General features: G+C 40.6%; 2 protein-coding genes across 13 annotated transcripts in view; one reads left to right on the top strand and one right to left on the bottom strand.

Annotated features, from left to right (window-relative positions):
- The window catches only part of LOC107225375 (stress-activated protein kinase JNK), a 163,560-nt gene that overhangs the window by 50,030 nt on the left and 96,428 nt on the right, over positions 1-17,102 (bottom strand). For 10 of the 12 annotated variants that reach the window (XM_046729785.1, XM_046729787.1, XM_046729786.1 and 7 more), the window contains 2 exons: positions 12,559-12,594; positions 54-97 (listed from right to left, as the gene is read on the bottom strand). The gene's annotated coding sequence lies outside the window, so the exon portion shown is untranslated. Of the gene's footprint in view, positions 1-53; positions 98-1,568; positions 1,588-12,558; positions 12,595-17,102 lie in introns of those variants that run through there. The other 2 variants (XM_046729793.1, XM_046729794.1) reach the window with 2 other exon arrangements.
- LOC107226592 lies at positions 13,508-15,480 on the top strand. Its single transcript, XM_046746662.1, has 4 exons — positions 13,508-13,918; positions 14,038-14,245; positions 15,059-15,216; positions 15,428-15,480. The coding sequence occupies exons 1-4, from the start codon at positions 13,561-13,563 to the stop codon at positions 15,478-15,480; spliced, it is 777 nt and encodes a 258-aa protein (XP_046602618.1). The 5' UTR covers positions 13,508-13,560.

Here is a 17,102-nt window from a genome sequence, read left to right as displayed (position 1 = left end):
TGCATCAAGTTCTCGATTTATATTGAATAAAGTGTTCGAAAAAGTCTACTTACCACGCTTGTCTTGTTTTGCGAGCAGCACATCAGTGTTTTCAAACCTGTAACAGATAATTAGGGTATTTTTTATAGTCGTTGACTAAATAATTCGAAAACTACGGATGACTCGTTCTAGTCAGGATTACCGTGATGAAAATGGAAAAGTTGCTGAAATGTATATTGGATTGGATGAGCGTGAAGAAAGAGTTGTAAAACTTTGGCCACTTTGTACTTCTTTTTCGCCTCCTTCAAGTTTCTGCACGCACCATTTTCATCAGGGTATAGAATTAATGATACAATGATTGTAATAATCATCGACTCTTCTAAATAATGAATATTAACTGTGAAATTTCCGACAGATCACTTCTTAGAAATTTTTCTCAAATCTGACTAAATAACAGTGATTGCATTAGGAAAATCATTAGTCGACCAAAATATACAAAAAAAAAAAAAATGGTCTTATCTCGAAGTCTTGAAATTTTATCGCAGTCTAATAATAGCGGTTAAATAAATAAAGTGAATTACGTTCTGAATACACAAATCAATGCTTCAGAGTAAAAATAAATCAAAGCTAGAGGCTGGGGACGAAAAAAAACGTAAGTAAAACCAAACACGAGAGAGTTCATACGAAAACATGTGGTTTAAAAAGGACCATATGTTTGAGCACCTAATCAACCAAGGAATTATGGCTATGTAGGCCTAAACGAAACTCCGAAAAAATCTTCATCAGCCACCAGAGATTTCGGAATGCTTTAAATGCCTTTGGAGAGAGGTCAACAAATCCATGCGAGGATCTGACGGGGCCGATAACCTTGATATTATCCGGAAGAGCGGAATTGAAAGAAGCAAACTACTCGGTCGAAAGCGTCACCGGCTTGAGTGAGATCTACCGTCTTGACGCAAACAACGATCCTCCTTGCGAGGCTGTGGTTAAAGGCCGAGTCGCTCCCGAGGGAGCCCCAGATTTGTGTTAACTAATTTACATACAGAGCTCGGATGGCACCCCCGAACCCTCGAACATTCGCGAAAACAACACGTCAAAACACTTTCTCTCTGCAAAGCCGGCTCGGTCCCTCTGGGTATTCCGGATCCCCCCTCTCGGCAAGAGTGTATAACTTCTTCCATTTATCCATGTGCGCCAACCCGAGCACGAGATCAAGTCTTCCAGGATTGTGGTGGCAGTTCGCCAGTTTGGCGATATTTTTTTCAACCAGAAGAACAAGAAGCTCCGCAAGCTTGTCAGCGCAGAATCGTGATGGCAACATTTATTTGCTCGGCGTCCTTCCCGGTTCAATAAAGATCGAAATACCGATAGCACGCGTATAAAAGCACGAGACGATAAAAAACCAAGCGGTATCCAAATTATGATTCGTCGATAAATTTTCACGCCAAGTATCTCCAAGCCCGAAATTTACAAAAATTGGGCGAGAAGCCTGAATCTACGGAGCAGACTCGACCACCGGATGCCGTCATTTAAATATCGACAAAATGTACAAGCTACTGGCGAAACGTGGAGAAGAAATATTTACCCACCTGTGCCCGGAGGCTTGGTTCCTTGTTTACGTCGTAGCCAGGGGAATGACCGGCTTTGTCACAACCGCGTCAGATTACGCCTACGTGCTTACTCCCGCGCACTCCGAGGAGAACGACCATATCTCAATATCCAGACTCGATGCAAGGGCGTCGTTTCCGCTCAACTGCTCGTTTTCCTTTGCAGTTTAAAAAAAAAAAAAAAAAAATTTCTCTACTCTTCACTACCTTTATCATCGGCGAGAATTTTAAGCGAATGCAAACACCAATCGAGACACTCTACACTCCGAAAGTGGTAGAACCGTGGCGCCGGACGCGTCAGACTCGCAACGCGGGTTCGCAATGCACTGAGGATTACCTATTTTGCGTCGCACCTGTCGGTGAGAATCGAAACTATCCATAGAGGAGCGCTAAGCTTTTATCAAGAACGAGGGATCTCGGCTCGTCGCGCGCGATTCGAATATTGAATATCGGCGTGTGTGGTCACGGAAGACGTCTTTACGAAACATCGGGTGCCAAAATGTCGCAAAAACGGGCGACTCGTCGACGACACGTCTCAGATCGGAATAACCTTCGAGCAGCGACATTAATGGGGAAATTGTTGTTCACCGTTCAGAGGTCACTCAACACACGCGTAGCAGTTATGAGCGTTCGATCGCATAAATTTAATCAACCGCAGAACGGGTTGTTCACAGCATAGAATTCGAGGAGAAACCGCAACGTTTTGGCAGGCCTGTGGCGACGCGCGTCGAATTTCAGGCTCGATGCGATGCGTCACCCCGAACATTCTCCAACGGTACTTTATCAAACGACTATATCTCGTCACCAAAAAAACCACGTATCGGTGTCAAGTGAATAATCGACGATGCATCCAAGCTGGCGATTCGGAGACTGAGCGAAAGACGCGGGATATTTTCATACTCCAAGATTGCGAACTCGTGAACTTACAGATGGATATCGGAACGCACGTACCTGAGGCATGCTCGGTGATATAGGTATAACTTCGGCCATTAACACTGAGCAAAGTTGAAGAGGAATTTAATTCTGGACGTAAATATATACGTAATATATGTACACGGGAGAATTTATCCACGGTAAGAAGTTTCCAGCCAGTAATAATAATCATCACGTATATCTCAGAATTCGTGTAGCATAATTCTGCAGCCAGACGACGTGAGCCTGCAAGTTTAGGATTGCGAAGGATAAACTGTGCTAGTGCGATTCGTGAGGGACGCCGTAAGCCGCGTACTAATGAGCCGAGACTGGAGTGTGAAATAAACAAATTAAGGGATGGGTGCGGAAATGTCGGAAAACAAAAATGGTCGACGGGGAAAGGACGAAACCTTTTCGCTGGGTTAGCGTTATGTCTCGGTTTAACTACTACCGAGATAATTAGCATAAATCCCGGATTGTAATGGTGGTAGTTAATTATAAGGCTAACTCCCACGAATTTTGGAAAGTTCGTTAAAGTAGAGGATGGGGACGGTAAGGCGACTAAGTGGGTTACTTCCCCCGAAAAACTACCACTGCATGTTACTCATGTTTACTAAGCATTCAAGATTACTCAATTTCACTTCGTTTCATGTCCGTACACGTCACTTTCCAAAACAGCAAGCAAAATTAAGGTGCCAAGAATTGTTCACTACGACATCGGTTCGAAATCATTATCGAGATTTTTCAAGGAATAAATTTGTAGTTAGCATCATGAAACGTAAATCAAATGTTTCAACATAAACCATGTAAAACACGTGAAACACGTGTCGTATTTTACAGTGAACGGTTATTTACATTAATGTATTCATTTCGATCGAAAGACTTTTCATTTTTCGTATAAAATATTTTTCACACTCGGTTAGTGAGTCTGTTAAAAACTTTCAAGTCAAAAATATCTTAAGGCTAATATCTATTCTGCTTTTATTTTGAAAACTATTCCACAGCGTTATGTATCAACATTCTCTTAAGCTCTATACATCAGCACCTATGGAACACCTCGTTTCGCGCCGAAGGCAACGAAGCTAAAAATTAAACAACTCTTAACGTGGGAGTCAACCCTGGACCTCTTTCATTTTCACGCATGAAATTTCACAAACGACCAAGCCCCTAAAATTCCTCAAGGCAACCGCTGCGCGGTCCTTTCCTCCATCGCCTCTCTTCACCCACGTCCCTCGGCGCAACTTACTGTCCTTCTCTCTTCATCCCCGACTGTATAATGCAAGGTCTACTCTATCAGACCCACATCGACCATGGAAGGTACAGGGCATGAAAATGGCGTCGAAAAGTAGCAGAAGTATTCGGTATTGTAGTTACATAAGAACGAGGCATCGACCATCTTTAAAAACTACGAAGTATAAAACAATCGCAACAATCGATAAGAGAGTGTCAAGATATGATGACATATTACACACGGCCAAGAACGATCTACCTGCTGTGGTCAGATTATTTATTTCGGTACACCTCTCCACTCATATCTGCGAGATGAACAAACACCCCAAAGCACTCCTCTCGGACCCCTTTTCATCTCCCTCCGCTTTTCCACCCCCGGACGGTTAATGAGAAACGTGTTGGGGTGCGCTCGGCATACGCGCCCCGAGGTCTCAGGATGGTCGGTGGTTATCCCCCGGGGAGCAACAAACTCGCACGAGAATGACACACTCGTCCACCTCAAACCGGCACTAAAACAAGCCAATCGACGGAACGACACGGGAAGTATTTGCAAATTCTGAAAAGCTCCGAAGGCGAGTCTCGAACCGTTTCACCTTCGAGCGATCATTTTCACTCTTTCCAAAGAAGAAGAGGGAAAAAAAAAAAATTCGAAAGACTGGCATATGTTGGAAGATGGAATAAATTGGAAAAATAGGAAGTTTTATTTCCCGCACTACGGAGTGGCGGCCACGAAGTCCGCTAAAGATTAAGAAGCGACGCGATAGGGAAGCGGGGTCGACGAGCCTGCAAACTGTTGCGAATAATGCAATTCTGAAAGTTTCAAGCCTCCGTTTATTAGGATGTATAGCGTAGCTCGCGGCAGCAGTTCCCTCCACTCTCCTTTTCGGTATTTTATAGGACTCGGTTGGGCTGCTCTTGTGTTCCTGCAGAAACACCCCCCTTCATGAATTTCACATTCCGCGCACCCCTGCGGCTGAGCAATTAACAATGCTGTTTTAATAATTTTATAGTGGAACAGGTAGGTAACCAATGAGCCAGTATCAAGTGAAGACTAGTGTAACAGACACTTGCATTAGCCGTGGTGAGGGTGATTCAACGAGCGTTATTACGATGTGTGGCTGCTCTTTTCCCTCAATCAGCGTTTGTCTCAAGGAGTCTCTGATGACTTTGCTATAGTAGTGGTGACTTTGCTATAGTAGTGGTGTTCGATTAGTTTTTACTTCAGTAATGGCCCGATGACTCGAGTTTCACACCAAGGCCGTTTTGGCATAGCGATCAAGCGCGAAATTATTTAACGAACGGACTAATCGAGTCCACAATCTGATGCAATTTCAAGATTTTTTATCGAGTTCTGCCTAGTGCCTCAACTTATAGTTTCCAACTTCTCAAAGACATGAGAAACAATGGAAACAAAGTAGCGGAATATTTTTTCTTCTCGCTTGAAATGGCCCGCATTGTACAATATAAAAATGACTGTATTCTCAGACAACCGGCACTAAACTAGTCTATACGCTTCCAGGGGCTGCGCTAAAGCGGAGAAGATTGCCGGAGAGACGCTAGAATTTACAAAGTCAATGAAATCACGTCCCTCGGATACATGACGACGATGCTAGGTATTAGTATGGAAATATCCGAGAGCCCGGACAGAAGAGAATCCAGCTTCCATCAGCCAGTTGCAGCTTTGCTCAATCAAGATTCTGCTCACGAACGCAAAGTGAAATACGGAAAATTAAATTACGCGTTTATTTCAAAACGCGGTCTTCGCATCCACCCGGCGTAAAATCCATGATCGTTTACCCAAAGGCTCGCAGCATTTATACTTTGCAAAATCACCGAAAATTTTCATCGAAAAATTATAATCTCGCGATATCATCGGGAACCGGAGCTCTTTACCCAAGGACTATAAATTCGCCTAAAAATCAGAAACGAATTGAGAACGTATTATAGTTTAAGGACTAATAATGCCGGCCGACAAGGGAGACACGTTGAGGCGAAGGCCCGCGTAAATCATAGTTTCTCATCAAACCCCCTGCGCAGGTATACAAATGGGGATGCAAATAAGTAGTTATCCTTCCTCCCGCGGTCGCTCATAACTCACCGCACCCTCGTTTCTCTTTCCATTCGCGTATCTTGAAGAACCACCGGGGGAAGGAGCCATCTTACCACGCTATGCAACTACTACCCCCCACTTCACCCCCTTCACCCCCCCCCCCCCCTTCCCTCCCCTCTCCCCCGCCGCCTCTTCATCCACCTCGGAAAAGATCTCCGACGATATTATGGCAGACTGGGAAAACCTGCCTCCTAGATCCCAAAGGATCATTTGGCTCAACGACCAGAAAAGTAGCGGAGAAAAACCACGTTGCTCCATTCGTAATGCACCTTAGCTTCTTCACCGGTGTATCTCCTCATCTTTCGGGAATTTTGATAAATGAAACTGATAAGCCACGTGTTCGCTTTTTCTTTTTTTTTCACTTTCTTTTTTAAAAAAAGTAGTATGTAAATAACTGGAAAACAAAAACGTAAGGGATTGAGATGGACGTGCGATACACTCTCAGTATATATATATATATATATATATGTAGCAAGCATCAACAGATAAATTACGAATAAATAAATTCATAGGTCGGACTTGCACGGGAAATCAGTTTGTTTAGGCTCAGGAACATTTGGGGAGTTTCGAGTGTTGCGTAAACGGACAAAGATAGAGAGATACGTCGACGGTTCCACGGCTTATTCAGGATCCATTGCCGCGCCTTTTCGTAAAAACCTACTAGACTTTCTTCTAGTTTACATCCTTCGCCGATAACTCTAGGATCACTGACTCTCCCGTTGGTCCGGTAATAAAAAAACCGACAAAATATCAATTTTTCTCCTACCCGACCCAAAACAAGATACGGAAGCTTGAGCTGCGGACCGATTACGGAGATTAGAGCCGATCTCTTCGCCCACATTTAACTGCTCGTAAAAGTTGACTTACGTATTACACGCGTGTATACAATATAAATTCGTTTTACGAGGTATAAAAAAAATCAGATCAGTAAAAGATTAATCTCACAACGCTAACGCGCCAGTCAACTGCAGTTGCTCGTGAATGGATATACAAGCGCTCTTCGCACTCGACGTAACAAGGTGCCGTGATTTATCCTTAAGAGAAAAACAGACAGACAACCCATTCGACATACATCGCGAACAATCTCGGGCCCGTATCCTTTTTCTGCGTTTTCCCCTGCCAGGGGCATATGCAGGGTGCTCCATCGTGGATTTCCACGCCTTTAGTTCGAACACTTCCGCGAACTCATTCCCCGGCAGCATTCGCGAGGATCACCAGTTTCCCCGAAGGACCCTTTACCTCTCTCCTGATCCTCCTCCACGCCCTGCGGGGCACGCCCAGATGCGAATGGTTTTGGTGAACCAAATAGATCCGAGTTATCAATATAGGCAATCATAACGCGTTGCCTTAGGGCGGTGGTGGATATTTCGAGGCGAGGAAAACGGAACGGAAATACGAGGGAGAATGCCAACACCTCGCGAAAATGGCCTCCGGGGTGATCTGCAAATAAGATGCGAATATTCTTTTCATCTGATATTAAAGAGGAGATCAGTTCAGGCGAAATTTGTTTGATTAATTGCGAAAATCCTTGCAGTAACAGGCAGTAAACACACGTTTAACGGTCGAACCTCATGCCTACTCAAAAGTTGATGTATACCCCAATATGTTCGTAGTGTCAATGCGAATATCTACATCTAACAACCAATCATTGATTGGCACAAGAAGAAGTTCACGATATCGAATACTTTTTTATTATCCGTATAAACTTGAAGCAATAATTGCGCGCCGGTATTCGAGAGTATAAGTTGCACAATAATTACTTGGGAGAAAATACAACCGGTACAACGAAACGGAGGTGCTTGGTATCATGATGGGTAACTTTTAAGGATAGTAATTAAAATTAACCCCTCTTTTACTTCGCCAATTTAGAGGGAGGGTAGCCAGCTTGGATACGTTGTAATTTTTCATCAAGTTTACCGAGGCTCAGGTTACACCCGAGTAATCCTGGGGCTTACGCCAAGAAACTTTCTGAAATATTCATTCGATTAACCATTCAAGAGATTGTGCGGAGGGAAAAGAATAGGCACCTAAATATTTTTATCACTTTTCTCCTTTCGCCAGCAGCGAGTTTAGATACAAAGTTGACGAAAATCTGGCCCTTTTTCCAGACGAGTATTCTCTCTCGAGGCAAACTCGAAAAAGCTGAACGAGAAACCCTGGTCAGCTTGTTGGCTTTGCTCGACTTCTACTCGAGGGTAGTCCAACTCGACAAATTCACCCACTCCTCGTTCGCTTGGTATTAGCGTGAAGCCTGCATCCGGAATAGCGAATACAGCGAGGTCCCAAGCTGCCCGAGTGAATGTGGAAGTTGGAAGCTGAATCAGAGTGGCTTGGGAGAAAGGACTGATGGAGCCAATCAATGTAACTTAACCCCTGGGGGTTAGATTCGTGGCGCATTCTAAGCCCAGCCAACGAGGGTACCTGAGCCAAGAATCATCGGTTCGCCATTTTGTTCGAACAGCATTGTTCGCGAAATGTTTTCTGCTGTAGTTTTCACTCTTGTTCTGTCAACATCCTTCGGTAATACCGACCATTAGACGAAAGGCTTTCTATTTTCTCAACGACTCGGGCGTAAGCCGATTACAACATTTCTGGCCGACGTGATTAATATTTTCTGGAAGAAAACCTTCCGTGGTTTGCTTTCCTCGGTAGGAGAGAAAATCCCCCGTGTAACACGTCTGGATTTCAGCTCGGTCTCTCTCGAGCCCTCGAAGTCGTCGTGGGCGATTAACCCTGGCTTTCATGCGTCGAGTTTTGAACCTTGTCATCACTCTTGGGCTTATTTCTTTCCCGGAACTCAACTCACGTACAAGAACTTGCTTGAGATGGTGATGACTTTGTGGAGTCGGTTCCAACGCAGGAGACGTTTTTCGAAAAGAATTGGGAAATCAAGAACTGGACGATAAAGTGATCAACGCCAAGAAACCTATAGCGTAATTTTACCAATAAATAATTTTGTCGATTCTCCAGCTTCTTCATATTCTTCGGTAGCACAGTTATTCCTTCTTCCTTCGGGAAAACGGTGAGGATTCACCGTGGAAGTTGGCTGTTTAAGCGCACTTGGAGAATACTGACAAGTAACATGTAACAGTTAAGAGAAAGCCCCGGATCCGTATCAGAGTATGTTTGTTTCTCTGTATATTGCGAGGTGCCCCGCAACTGTGTTCACTTCATTCAGCTGAGTGAAACTCGACATCGCTTAGCCCCCCAAAGTGTGTACTTTGGGTATTCGAGAGGGATTCAAGGAATATGTAGAGTAGTCTAGCTTTGGATTACGCAGGGAACAAATTGTCTTGGCTTCGGCAGCGTGGGTAGAATGTTGAGGTAATCCGCTCGTTCCTCTTCACTTTTCAAGTTACGATATTCGCTTCACTAAGAAACCAGGTACAATGAAATCTTCACGGTTCATGTCCCGTGCTCGTAAAATGCGCAAAGCGCGCTCCACGGAGGGCAGATTATGCTATCCGCTTGAACAGAATTCGAGGTATAAAAAGCAAGACCGTTTCCACCTTTCGATCTTGGTTAAATTGTAAGACATATAATATAGACGGGATTATTACTCTCCCGCAGTACCGCTTTCAAGGTTCAAAGATGCACAATTTTTTATCCCCGGTTCCACGGGACGATGTATTTCGCGAAACGACCCGAGATCGCGGTCGGTCGTCTAGATTCTAGAAGTGGTCAGCAATTCCATAGGGACATTCATCGCGGTCCGCACAGCGTACGTTACGGCCTTTCATATAAAGACTCTACCGATCTCGGGACTGAGACGGATCTCTTGTGCTTTGGTCGCCGGTAGTAAATCCGTCTCACCCGCCTTTTGGCCAATTTTATCGCGTTACCTTGAACCGAAGAGGGATATCGGTGAATTTATTTGGTGAACTGAGCTCACTGAAATCAGCTCTATTAATCATCCACGGTCCCCCCCCTCCGAGTGACGGGTTAGGTGAGGAATTTTTGCAGCATAACTAGAAAATAAGAAGCGGCACAATTCTATCCGACCCATTACGTAGCTCATTGTTGCAGATTACTTTGTATCCGTCTGGCGCCTGGCGTAAATCAAATACAAAGAACTTGGAGAATCCTGAGTGCCTGCTTTAGACGAGGACATCACCAGTCGTTTGTCTGGACGAAGGGAGAGCCGAAATAATAAAAAAAGTCACGAAGCAAAAGTGAATGAAACGCCTGGCGCCATGCTGGGCGACGGAGACCTATAGCGTACCTAACGGCACGAATGAATTGATATTTTTTTCTGTTTGCCGCTGCTGCTGCTCTTCCCTCCGCTGCACCTTCCTATCTTCCAAGTGTTATTGCTTATTATAGGTTACGGCTTACGACTATGTCTTAAGGGAAAACGTTAGTCTGCCGCGTTATGACTTTACGCCCGTTTTGCACGTGATCGCGACTAGCGAGTCATGAAATACTTGCCCGTTGGATGATGATAATGAAGCGAGTGTATCACTGTGCGAGCACGTTTTCAGGTGTTTAGTAAGATAAGATTCGGTCGCTACACTCAGTCGACGTGAGGAAGGTGAATTCATGCACGAGCGATAAATGATTCTACGAACACATCCCGCCGGCTTCGTTTGAACTAAGGCTGCAGTAGGAGTAAAGAAAATGTAATAACGGTAAGAATGGCTTCGAGCGAATCTAGTCGTTTTTGCATCCGGGTACTGAGGTACGTATCGAATTCAATTCACTGGGAGCACTTTACGGAACAGAAGATAATACCGAGCGTAAAAGAAATACCTACCCAGGTGCAAGAAGCAATTTATCTCTAAGCCAAATTAATCCTACAGTGAGTTGAGACTCGCCATTGGTCTGGTTAGAAAGATTAATTGTTAGGAAAAGCTAGACCTTTATCCGGTTCGATGCTCGCTGGCTCACCGGTTCTTTCTTCGCTGTGTATAGCTCAGGTTAAAAAGCTTTTATAAAAGCTGATAGTCGCCTGACGTGAGCTTTCTGTTTTCTCCCGGGCTTTTTTCGTCTCGGATGAAATCTCTCTTGGACGAAAGCTCGGAGAACCAGTGACAGGTGACTCCTTCACTCCACCAACGCTGCGCACAATACCCAAGAGAATTAGGATGGCTTACCTCCCTTTTATCCCGAACCCAACGGGGTATCCGTGAGGGATGACGAGAGGAAGTCCGGAACACTGATATCGAAAATCGATGGCAGGAATATGAAATGAAGCAACGTACCTCAAGGTGTGTATGCAGTAGACATGCATTTATCATGGTTCCTCTCACACACCAGGTAGCCCAAGACTCTGAAGAAAGTCAACAGAATGGGCTAGTTGGGTTCGGCTCAAATGGCTAGTTTCCTCAAAATATCAGCCTGCAGCACTAATACCGATTCAGATATTTCTCACCAGGCTAAAGAGTTTGCGAACACCGCATAACTTGCATTCAATATTTGAAAATACGCCGATTTATAACCTCATATTAGCTCAACAAAAATCATCTGCAAGCTTTACCCAGAGCTTTTTGCATTGTGCCCCTGTATAGCCAATGTCTTCCATGCTCAAGTACCAAATTACATTAATTGTTCCCACTGATCTTGTGTTCTGCTGATCTGTTGTACTTCCTCAGTTTTTACCGTCATATTCACACCTTCGGATTTCTCTCAATCTTCTCAGAATCTCTTTCCGTGAATAAGCGTGCCACGTACTTCGCGAGTCACCCACAACCACAAATAACAATCGAGAGTCTATAAGTGAGCGGAATTTCATACATTAATTCGTACCCTCGTAACGTTCCTAACTGCAATATACACCGGAATTTGTAACTTCCAATCAATTACTCACTTCTCAGGTTAACCAAACGGTAATAGTTCGCTGTCGAAGTGAAACTAAAGCATCGGAGTATTTCAAGAGAAAATTACAGAGAACTCGATCTAACTGCAAGAACTCCGGCACTTTGAGGTCTGATGATGTAATCAACTGACCGCTGGGTCGTATGCGCTGAATACCGAATCAACCCTTCAGCCAGATCTACACTATCAGTTGTTTGTACATCTCTGAGAGTTTTGGATCCTTTTGCTTTGACGATCTGCACTCGAGACAGAGTCGTGATCAGCTCGAAGAGGCTCACAGGTATTACTTAAATACCAGCCAAATACCTGCGATCTTGGCCTGAGATCAGAACACCCTTGAGCCTCGTACTGTTCCGCGAATAGCCCGGCCGGAATTCCCCTCAAAGGGTATTGATTTTCATTCACTGCTACGAGAAGTTGTACGTGGCGAGTATGGTCGCAGAAGTTTTTACACAATAATAAAATGTTAAAGATATAATTTGTGTGTAGACGAATTGGAAATTGACATGGCAACTTACTTTTCATACCGATAGAAATTTTAAGACTTCGAAATTATTCGAAAGATCGTTCAAAGTACTCGGAATATTGGATAAAAGAATAATTTGACTTTATTGAATATGGAATGTGTTAATTCGTAGGAGTTTATGATGAGTGACGGTTCGTCTTAGCAAGTAAACGAATACATTTATCGTTATAATAATTTTTTAAGTTTCTTCTCGTGCACTGTTGAACACCATACTGCATTTCATTCCACAATAATTTACGTAGACTTAAAATTCTCTCATTACAAAATGACGAAAGTTTCATTCCTCGTGAATAGAAAATATCAACTCACATTTTCTCGCGTCGTACGTACCTGCATTATCTGTGAAACCTACTTACAACGATTAAAATGAATCAACTCACCTCAGTTAATGATAGTTGAAGTTGCGCTAGCGATTTCTGAAACATACAAATATTTGATTTTGTCAGTAACTTCTAGGTTTTGCAGGTACCTACTATAAAGAATAAAGATACGTATTATCGGTTCCGAGATAGATTCTGAAATTGATAGCATTTGTTGATTTTTAAACTTTATTCAGTGGTGTAGCAGATGCCTTTCTAACATTTGATACGAACAACGTTATTGAAATCATTCGGAATGTACGGATGCGGCCCTAAAATGATTTGCGTCAAGAAAACTAGCATAAATGTGACGAAGTTCATATCTTTGGCAGTGTCTTCTTCTCTAATTTAGCCTAAAGGATTGTCAATGAGACAGTCATTTCTGCATTCCTGATTATATGGTAAGTAAATTCCGATGTACCGGTTTGAAAATATTCTCTAGTCACAGGAGGTACCTGATTCACAAAATTTTTTCAAAGTTAAAATAATATCGATCCATTTGAAGTACGTAACTTCAGTCCAAGCGGTGCAAAATCGAATTTCGATAGTACGTACCTTAATCCGTGCAGAAAATCTAAAAGTCTAAAGAGCGGCAGTGTGCACGTCGTTGCAGTAAGCTGCCTTTGAAAACCTCTGAGGAGATTAATGAATAAATAGGACGTCGAGAAAGCACTATAAACAGTACATGGCCTCTCAAAGCTTCGCGTTCGTTTCCTTTAGCATCTTTTGAAGAGGATCAGGTGTTTAAGGACGTTCCCACCTAGCAGTGGTCCTCAACTTCTAAAACAGTCCCCCTATGTAAACTATACTATGATGCAATAACAAAAAGTTGAGGTGCAGTGTACATTTTCAGTGGCGCGAACGTGCGCAGAAGTCCAAAAATATACCCATTGCGTCGTTTCTCAGATCTGGCAACATTGTATTCTCTTTCTGTATATTATTATTATATCTGAGACGTGTGCTACAGAGTTTTAATGTTTTGAGGTTACTTTTATTTTGGAGTTAAAAAATAATTTATTTATAATGACTTCACGTTTGAAGAATGGGAGGTTTGTGAAAAAAAAAGTAGGCGATAGAGTAGCTAAAGCTCTAACAGCTATGTCAGAAGCTAAAAAAACAAAAATTCTCGAAACACTGCATGAAACTACTCAATGTAAAATTCCAGATGGGAATTGTATAGTTGCATTGGAAAAATTAGCTAAAAACCTCAAATGCACCAGCTGCAGCAGTCTTTTAGACATGGAAAAAATGTACGGCTATAACAGAGAAGGACTTCACGTAAAGTTTAAGATAAAATGTGATACTTGTGGCAGATATAATAATGTTAATACCGCAGAGTCCACCAATGGTGTTTCTGATGTCAATATGTCCGTGGTTTTAGGTAAGTGAATTCGCAATATTCTATTTATGTGTAAAAGTAAAAAACTTGAATTGACATAATTAATAGCTTTACAATTATTTTATAAGAAATTTATGATATTTACTATTTGAATGTTTCAGGGGCTATTCATGCCGGTGTTGGAAATACTGGCTTAAATAAAATTCTTGCTTGTGCCAATTTACCTCGAGTAATAGACAAAATTTATAAAAAGTACGAAGTTGTAGTTGGTCAAGCAATAGAATTAGAAGCTAAAGAAAGTTGCAAGCGAGCTGCTTCTGAGGAAAAAGAATTGGTGATAAAAAATGTCAAAAAGTTGTGTGACACATTGTAAGCATCCATTCTAATTCATTTGAACTGTTCAATGGACTGATGCTGATCATCATAATAATTATAAATCATTTTCTCAACACTGATTTTTATAAAATTGTAATATAATTTATTGAAAAATTGTAAAATTATATTTTCTACGAATGAATTATTTGTAATATAATATTAAGCAGAAGTAGTTATTATTTTGTTTCAATTTATATCTTAGGATTTGAATATTATACATAAACTGGTGATTTATAATTATTATGCTATCAGTAAATGTATAATATACAACAACATTTATTTTTACACAAAATAAAGGAGAGACTTTATCTTGTTGTAATTATTTACAATATTTCGATCAAGAATTGAATTAAATATTCAATAAGTTGACAAGCACTAATCTACATTATATACTTGTATTTTTTACAAAAAATGTATTGCTATTAATTTCACGGCATTGAATTGTCTACATAAAATAAAAAAAAAATAATTGTAAATCTGGTTTAATTTTTTTATTTTAACTATTTTTATTTATTATTTCAGACCAGTGGAGATTGCCCAAGATATTTTCCCGCAGTTAGATGTCCTTACGCTTTCCTCAAATGATAATCAAAATTTATTTGATAATACACTAGGTGAAATAATAAATATCATTGTGTCATTTGATATGGGCTGGTCTAAACGCGGTAACGGGCGTAGCTATGATAGTTTGAACGGTTATAGCACTATCATCGGTTTCTTGTCAGGAAAAATTCTAGACTACGCAACTAGAAATAGAAAATGTAAGAAATGTGATATGGGGCATAAAAAAGATGATCATGATTGTAGATTGAACTTCTGCGGAAGTGCTAAGGCAATGGAAGCTGATGCAGGAGTTCAACTTGTTAATCACAGCAACATCTTAAAGGAAGCAGGACTACAAGTACGTGTTATTGTAGGAGATGAAGACAGCTCAATGATTGCAGCAGTAAGAGCAGATAACCCAGGTCAAAAGTATCATAAATTAGCCGACAAAAATCATTTAACCAAAAATTTTGGAAAAGAGTTATATAAATTACGCGATAAGTTTAGAGAGTTAAATAAAACAAATGTTATTCCTCATTTAAAAAAGTGTTTTTCATACGCTGTTGCACAAAATAAGGGCAATTCCGAAAACTTAGCTAGAAATTTGAGACAAATACCGGATCATATTTTTAGCAGACATGAAAACTGTGGAAAGTGGTGTAACCCAAGTAAAAATCATGCTCTAAACCTATCTGATGAAACCTTGTATGAAGAATTATTACATTTGTTCGATAAATACGCACAAAACTCTCATAAATTTTCTATTGCCGCTTCAAGTCAGGGCAATGAAAGTTTTAACAATATTATAGCAAACAAAGCACACAAAAACAAGTGTTTAAGTACTAGCTTTTCTTGTGATATTAGGGTAGCTGACGCCGTCTGCGCTAAAAATGACGGTGAACGAAGTATTATAAATATTAAGCAAAGACTGAATATTCCTGCTGGATCTCACACAGTCAATTATGTTAAACGAAGTGAAATGAAACGAGAAAAACGATTGGCAATGAGTAAGTCTAAAGCAAAAAAATTAAGACGTATAGAATTAAAACAGAAACGAGAACTTTTACGTAAAAATACCGAAAGACATGAAGGTATAACTTATAAGAGTAATTGTGGAATGGATAAAATAAACAATTACGTGCGTAAACACTGTGATGATAATAATAATATTGCATTAGATGATGAAACAAAAATTGTTTACTTTGATTTAGAAACAACTGGATTCGCCTCAGATGCTCATATTATACAAATTGCAGCGATCTGTGATTGTAAAATTTTTAATATCTATGTACACACGAAGACCGAAATTTCATCGTCAGCCACTACAGTTACTAAACTTCATCATAAATATGGAGACATATTCTACGGAGACAAACAAGTCGTAACACTCAAAATTTCTGATGCTTTAGAATCTTTTCAACAATTTTTAATTAGCTTATCCGATGGACAACAGAAATGTTTATTAGTTGCACATAATGCTCGCTTTGACGTACCACGACTCTTACGAGCTATTATGAATGTTAAAGTCGAACTTTTAGATTTAATTGTTGGTTTTGCTGACACTTTATCATTGTTCAGAAAGTCTTTGGTTGATAGGAAAGGACCGGGTCAATTTAAATTAGAGAGTTTAAGTAACGACTTCTTACACCCTGATAATGATCAGGAATCTTTTCATGACGCTGCGTATGACGTTGTGGTACTTCAAGACTTAATTAATACATTAAACCTGCGAAGTGGTGTATTAAAGGCATGTAAAAACAGTAATATTTATTTGGAAGAGTTATCCAACTCAGATAAAACTAAAGTAAACTTAAAAATGTTAGTCGAATTAAGAAATATTATTTCAGTTAATATGTGTAAAAAATTGGCTTCAAATGACATTTCTTGTGATAATTTGAGGGAAATCTATAGAGTAGGTGGAGAAAATGCTATTGTGCAATTGTTTAGCGAAAAATTAGATAATAACAAAGTGCGAATAACTAAAAATAAAAAAATTTTAACGGCAGTTTTAGACTTCCTAAAAAATGAAAATTCGCCAAAGATTAAGAATTTAAAATCACCAAAAAAGAAAATTAAAAAAATACCTATGTCTAAAAAATAATATATTTCTAAAATGTTTTATTTTGTGTTACTTGATAAAATTATAGTTTTTATGAAAATTATATGATTGATTATATTTTTGAATCTATAATTGTTGATGATGTTAACATAACGAGTATTAATGTTGAAAAATAATTTATAATAAATACTTAATATACTTAAAAAATTGCATTTTTCTTTACAACAGCCTACAGTTAACCTATCTGTG

Source organism: Neodiprion lecontei, chromosome 1, assembly GCF_021901455.1.
Source record: "Neodiprion lecontei isolate iyNeoLeco1 chromosome 1, iyNeoLeco1.1, whole genome shotgun sequence".
In the NCBI taxonomy this organism is placed as follows: Eukaryota; Metazoa; Arthropoda; class Insecta; order Hymenoptera; family Diprionidae; genus Neodiprion; species Neodiprion lecontei.
Note: the sequence above shows the minus strand (reverse complement) of the source record. Positions and strands in the feature narration are given on the sequence as shown.

Excerpts from the sequence above, each read along its gene's own strand:
- LOC107226592 (XM_046746662.1), top strand. The coding sequence starts at position 13,561 with ATGACTTCACGTTTGAAGAATGGGAGGTTTGTGAAAAAAAAAGTAGGC. Across the intron at positions 13,919-14,037 it reads CAATATGTCCGTGGTTTTAG|GGGCTATTCATGCCGGTGTT; the intron begins GTAAGTGAATTC and ends TGAATGTTTCAG. Across the intron at positions 15,217-15,427 it reads AGTAAGAGCAGATAACCCAG|CAGACATGAAAACTGTGGAA; the intron begins GTCAAAAGTATC and ends TCATATTTTTAG.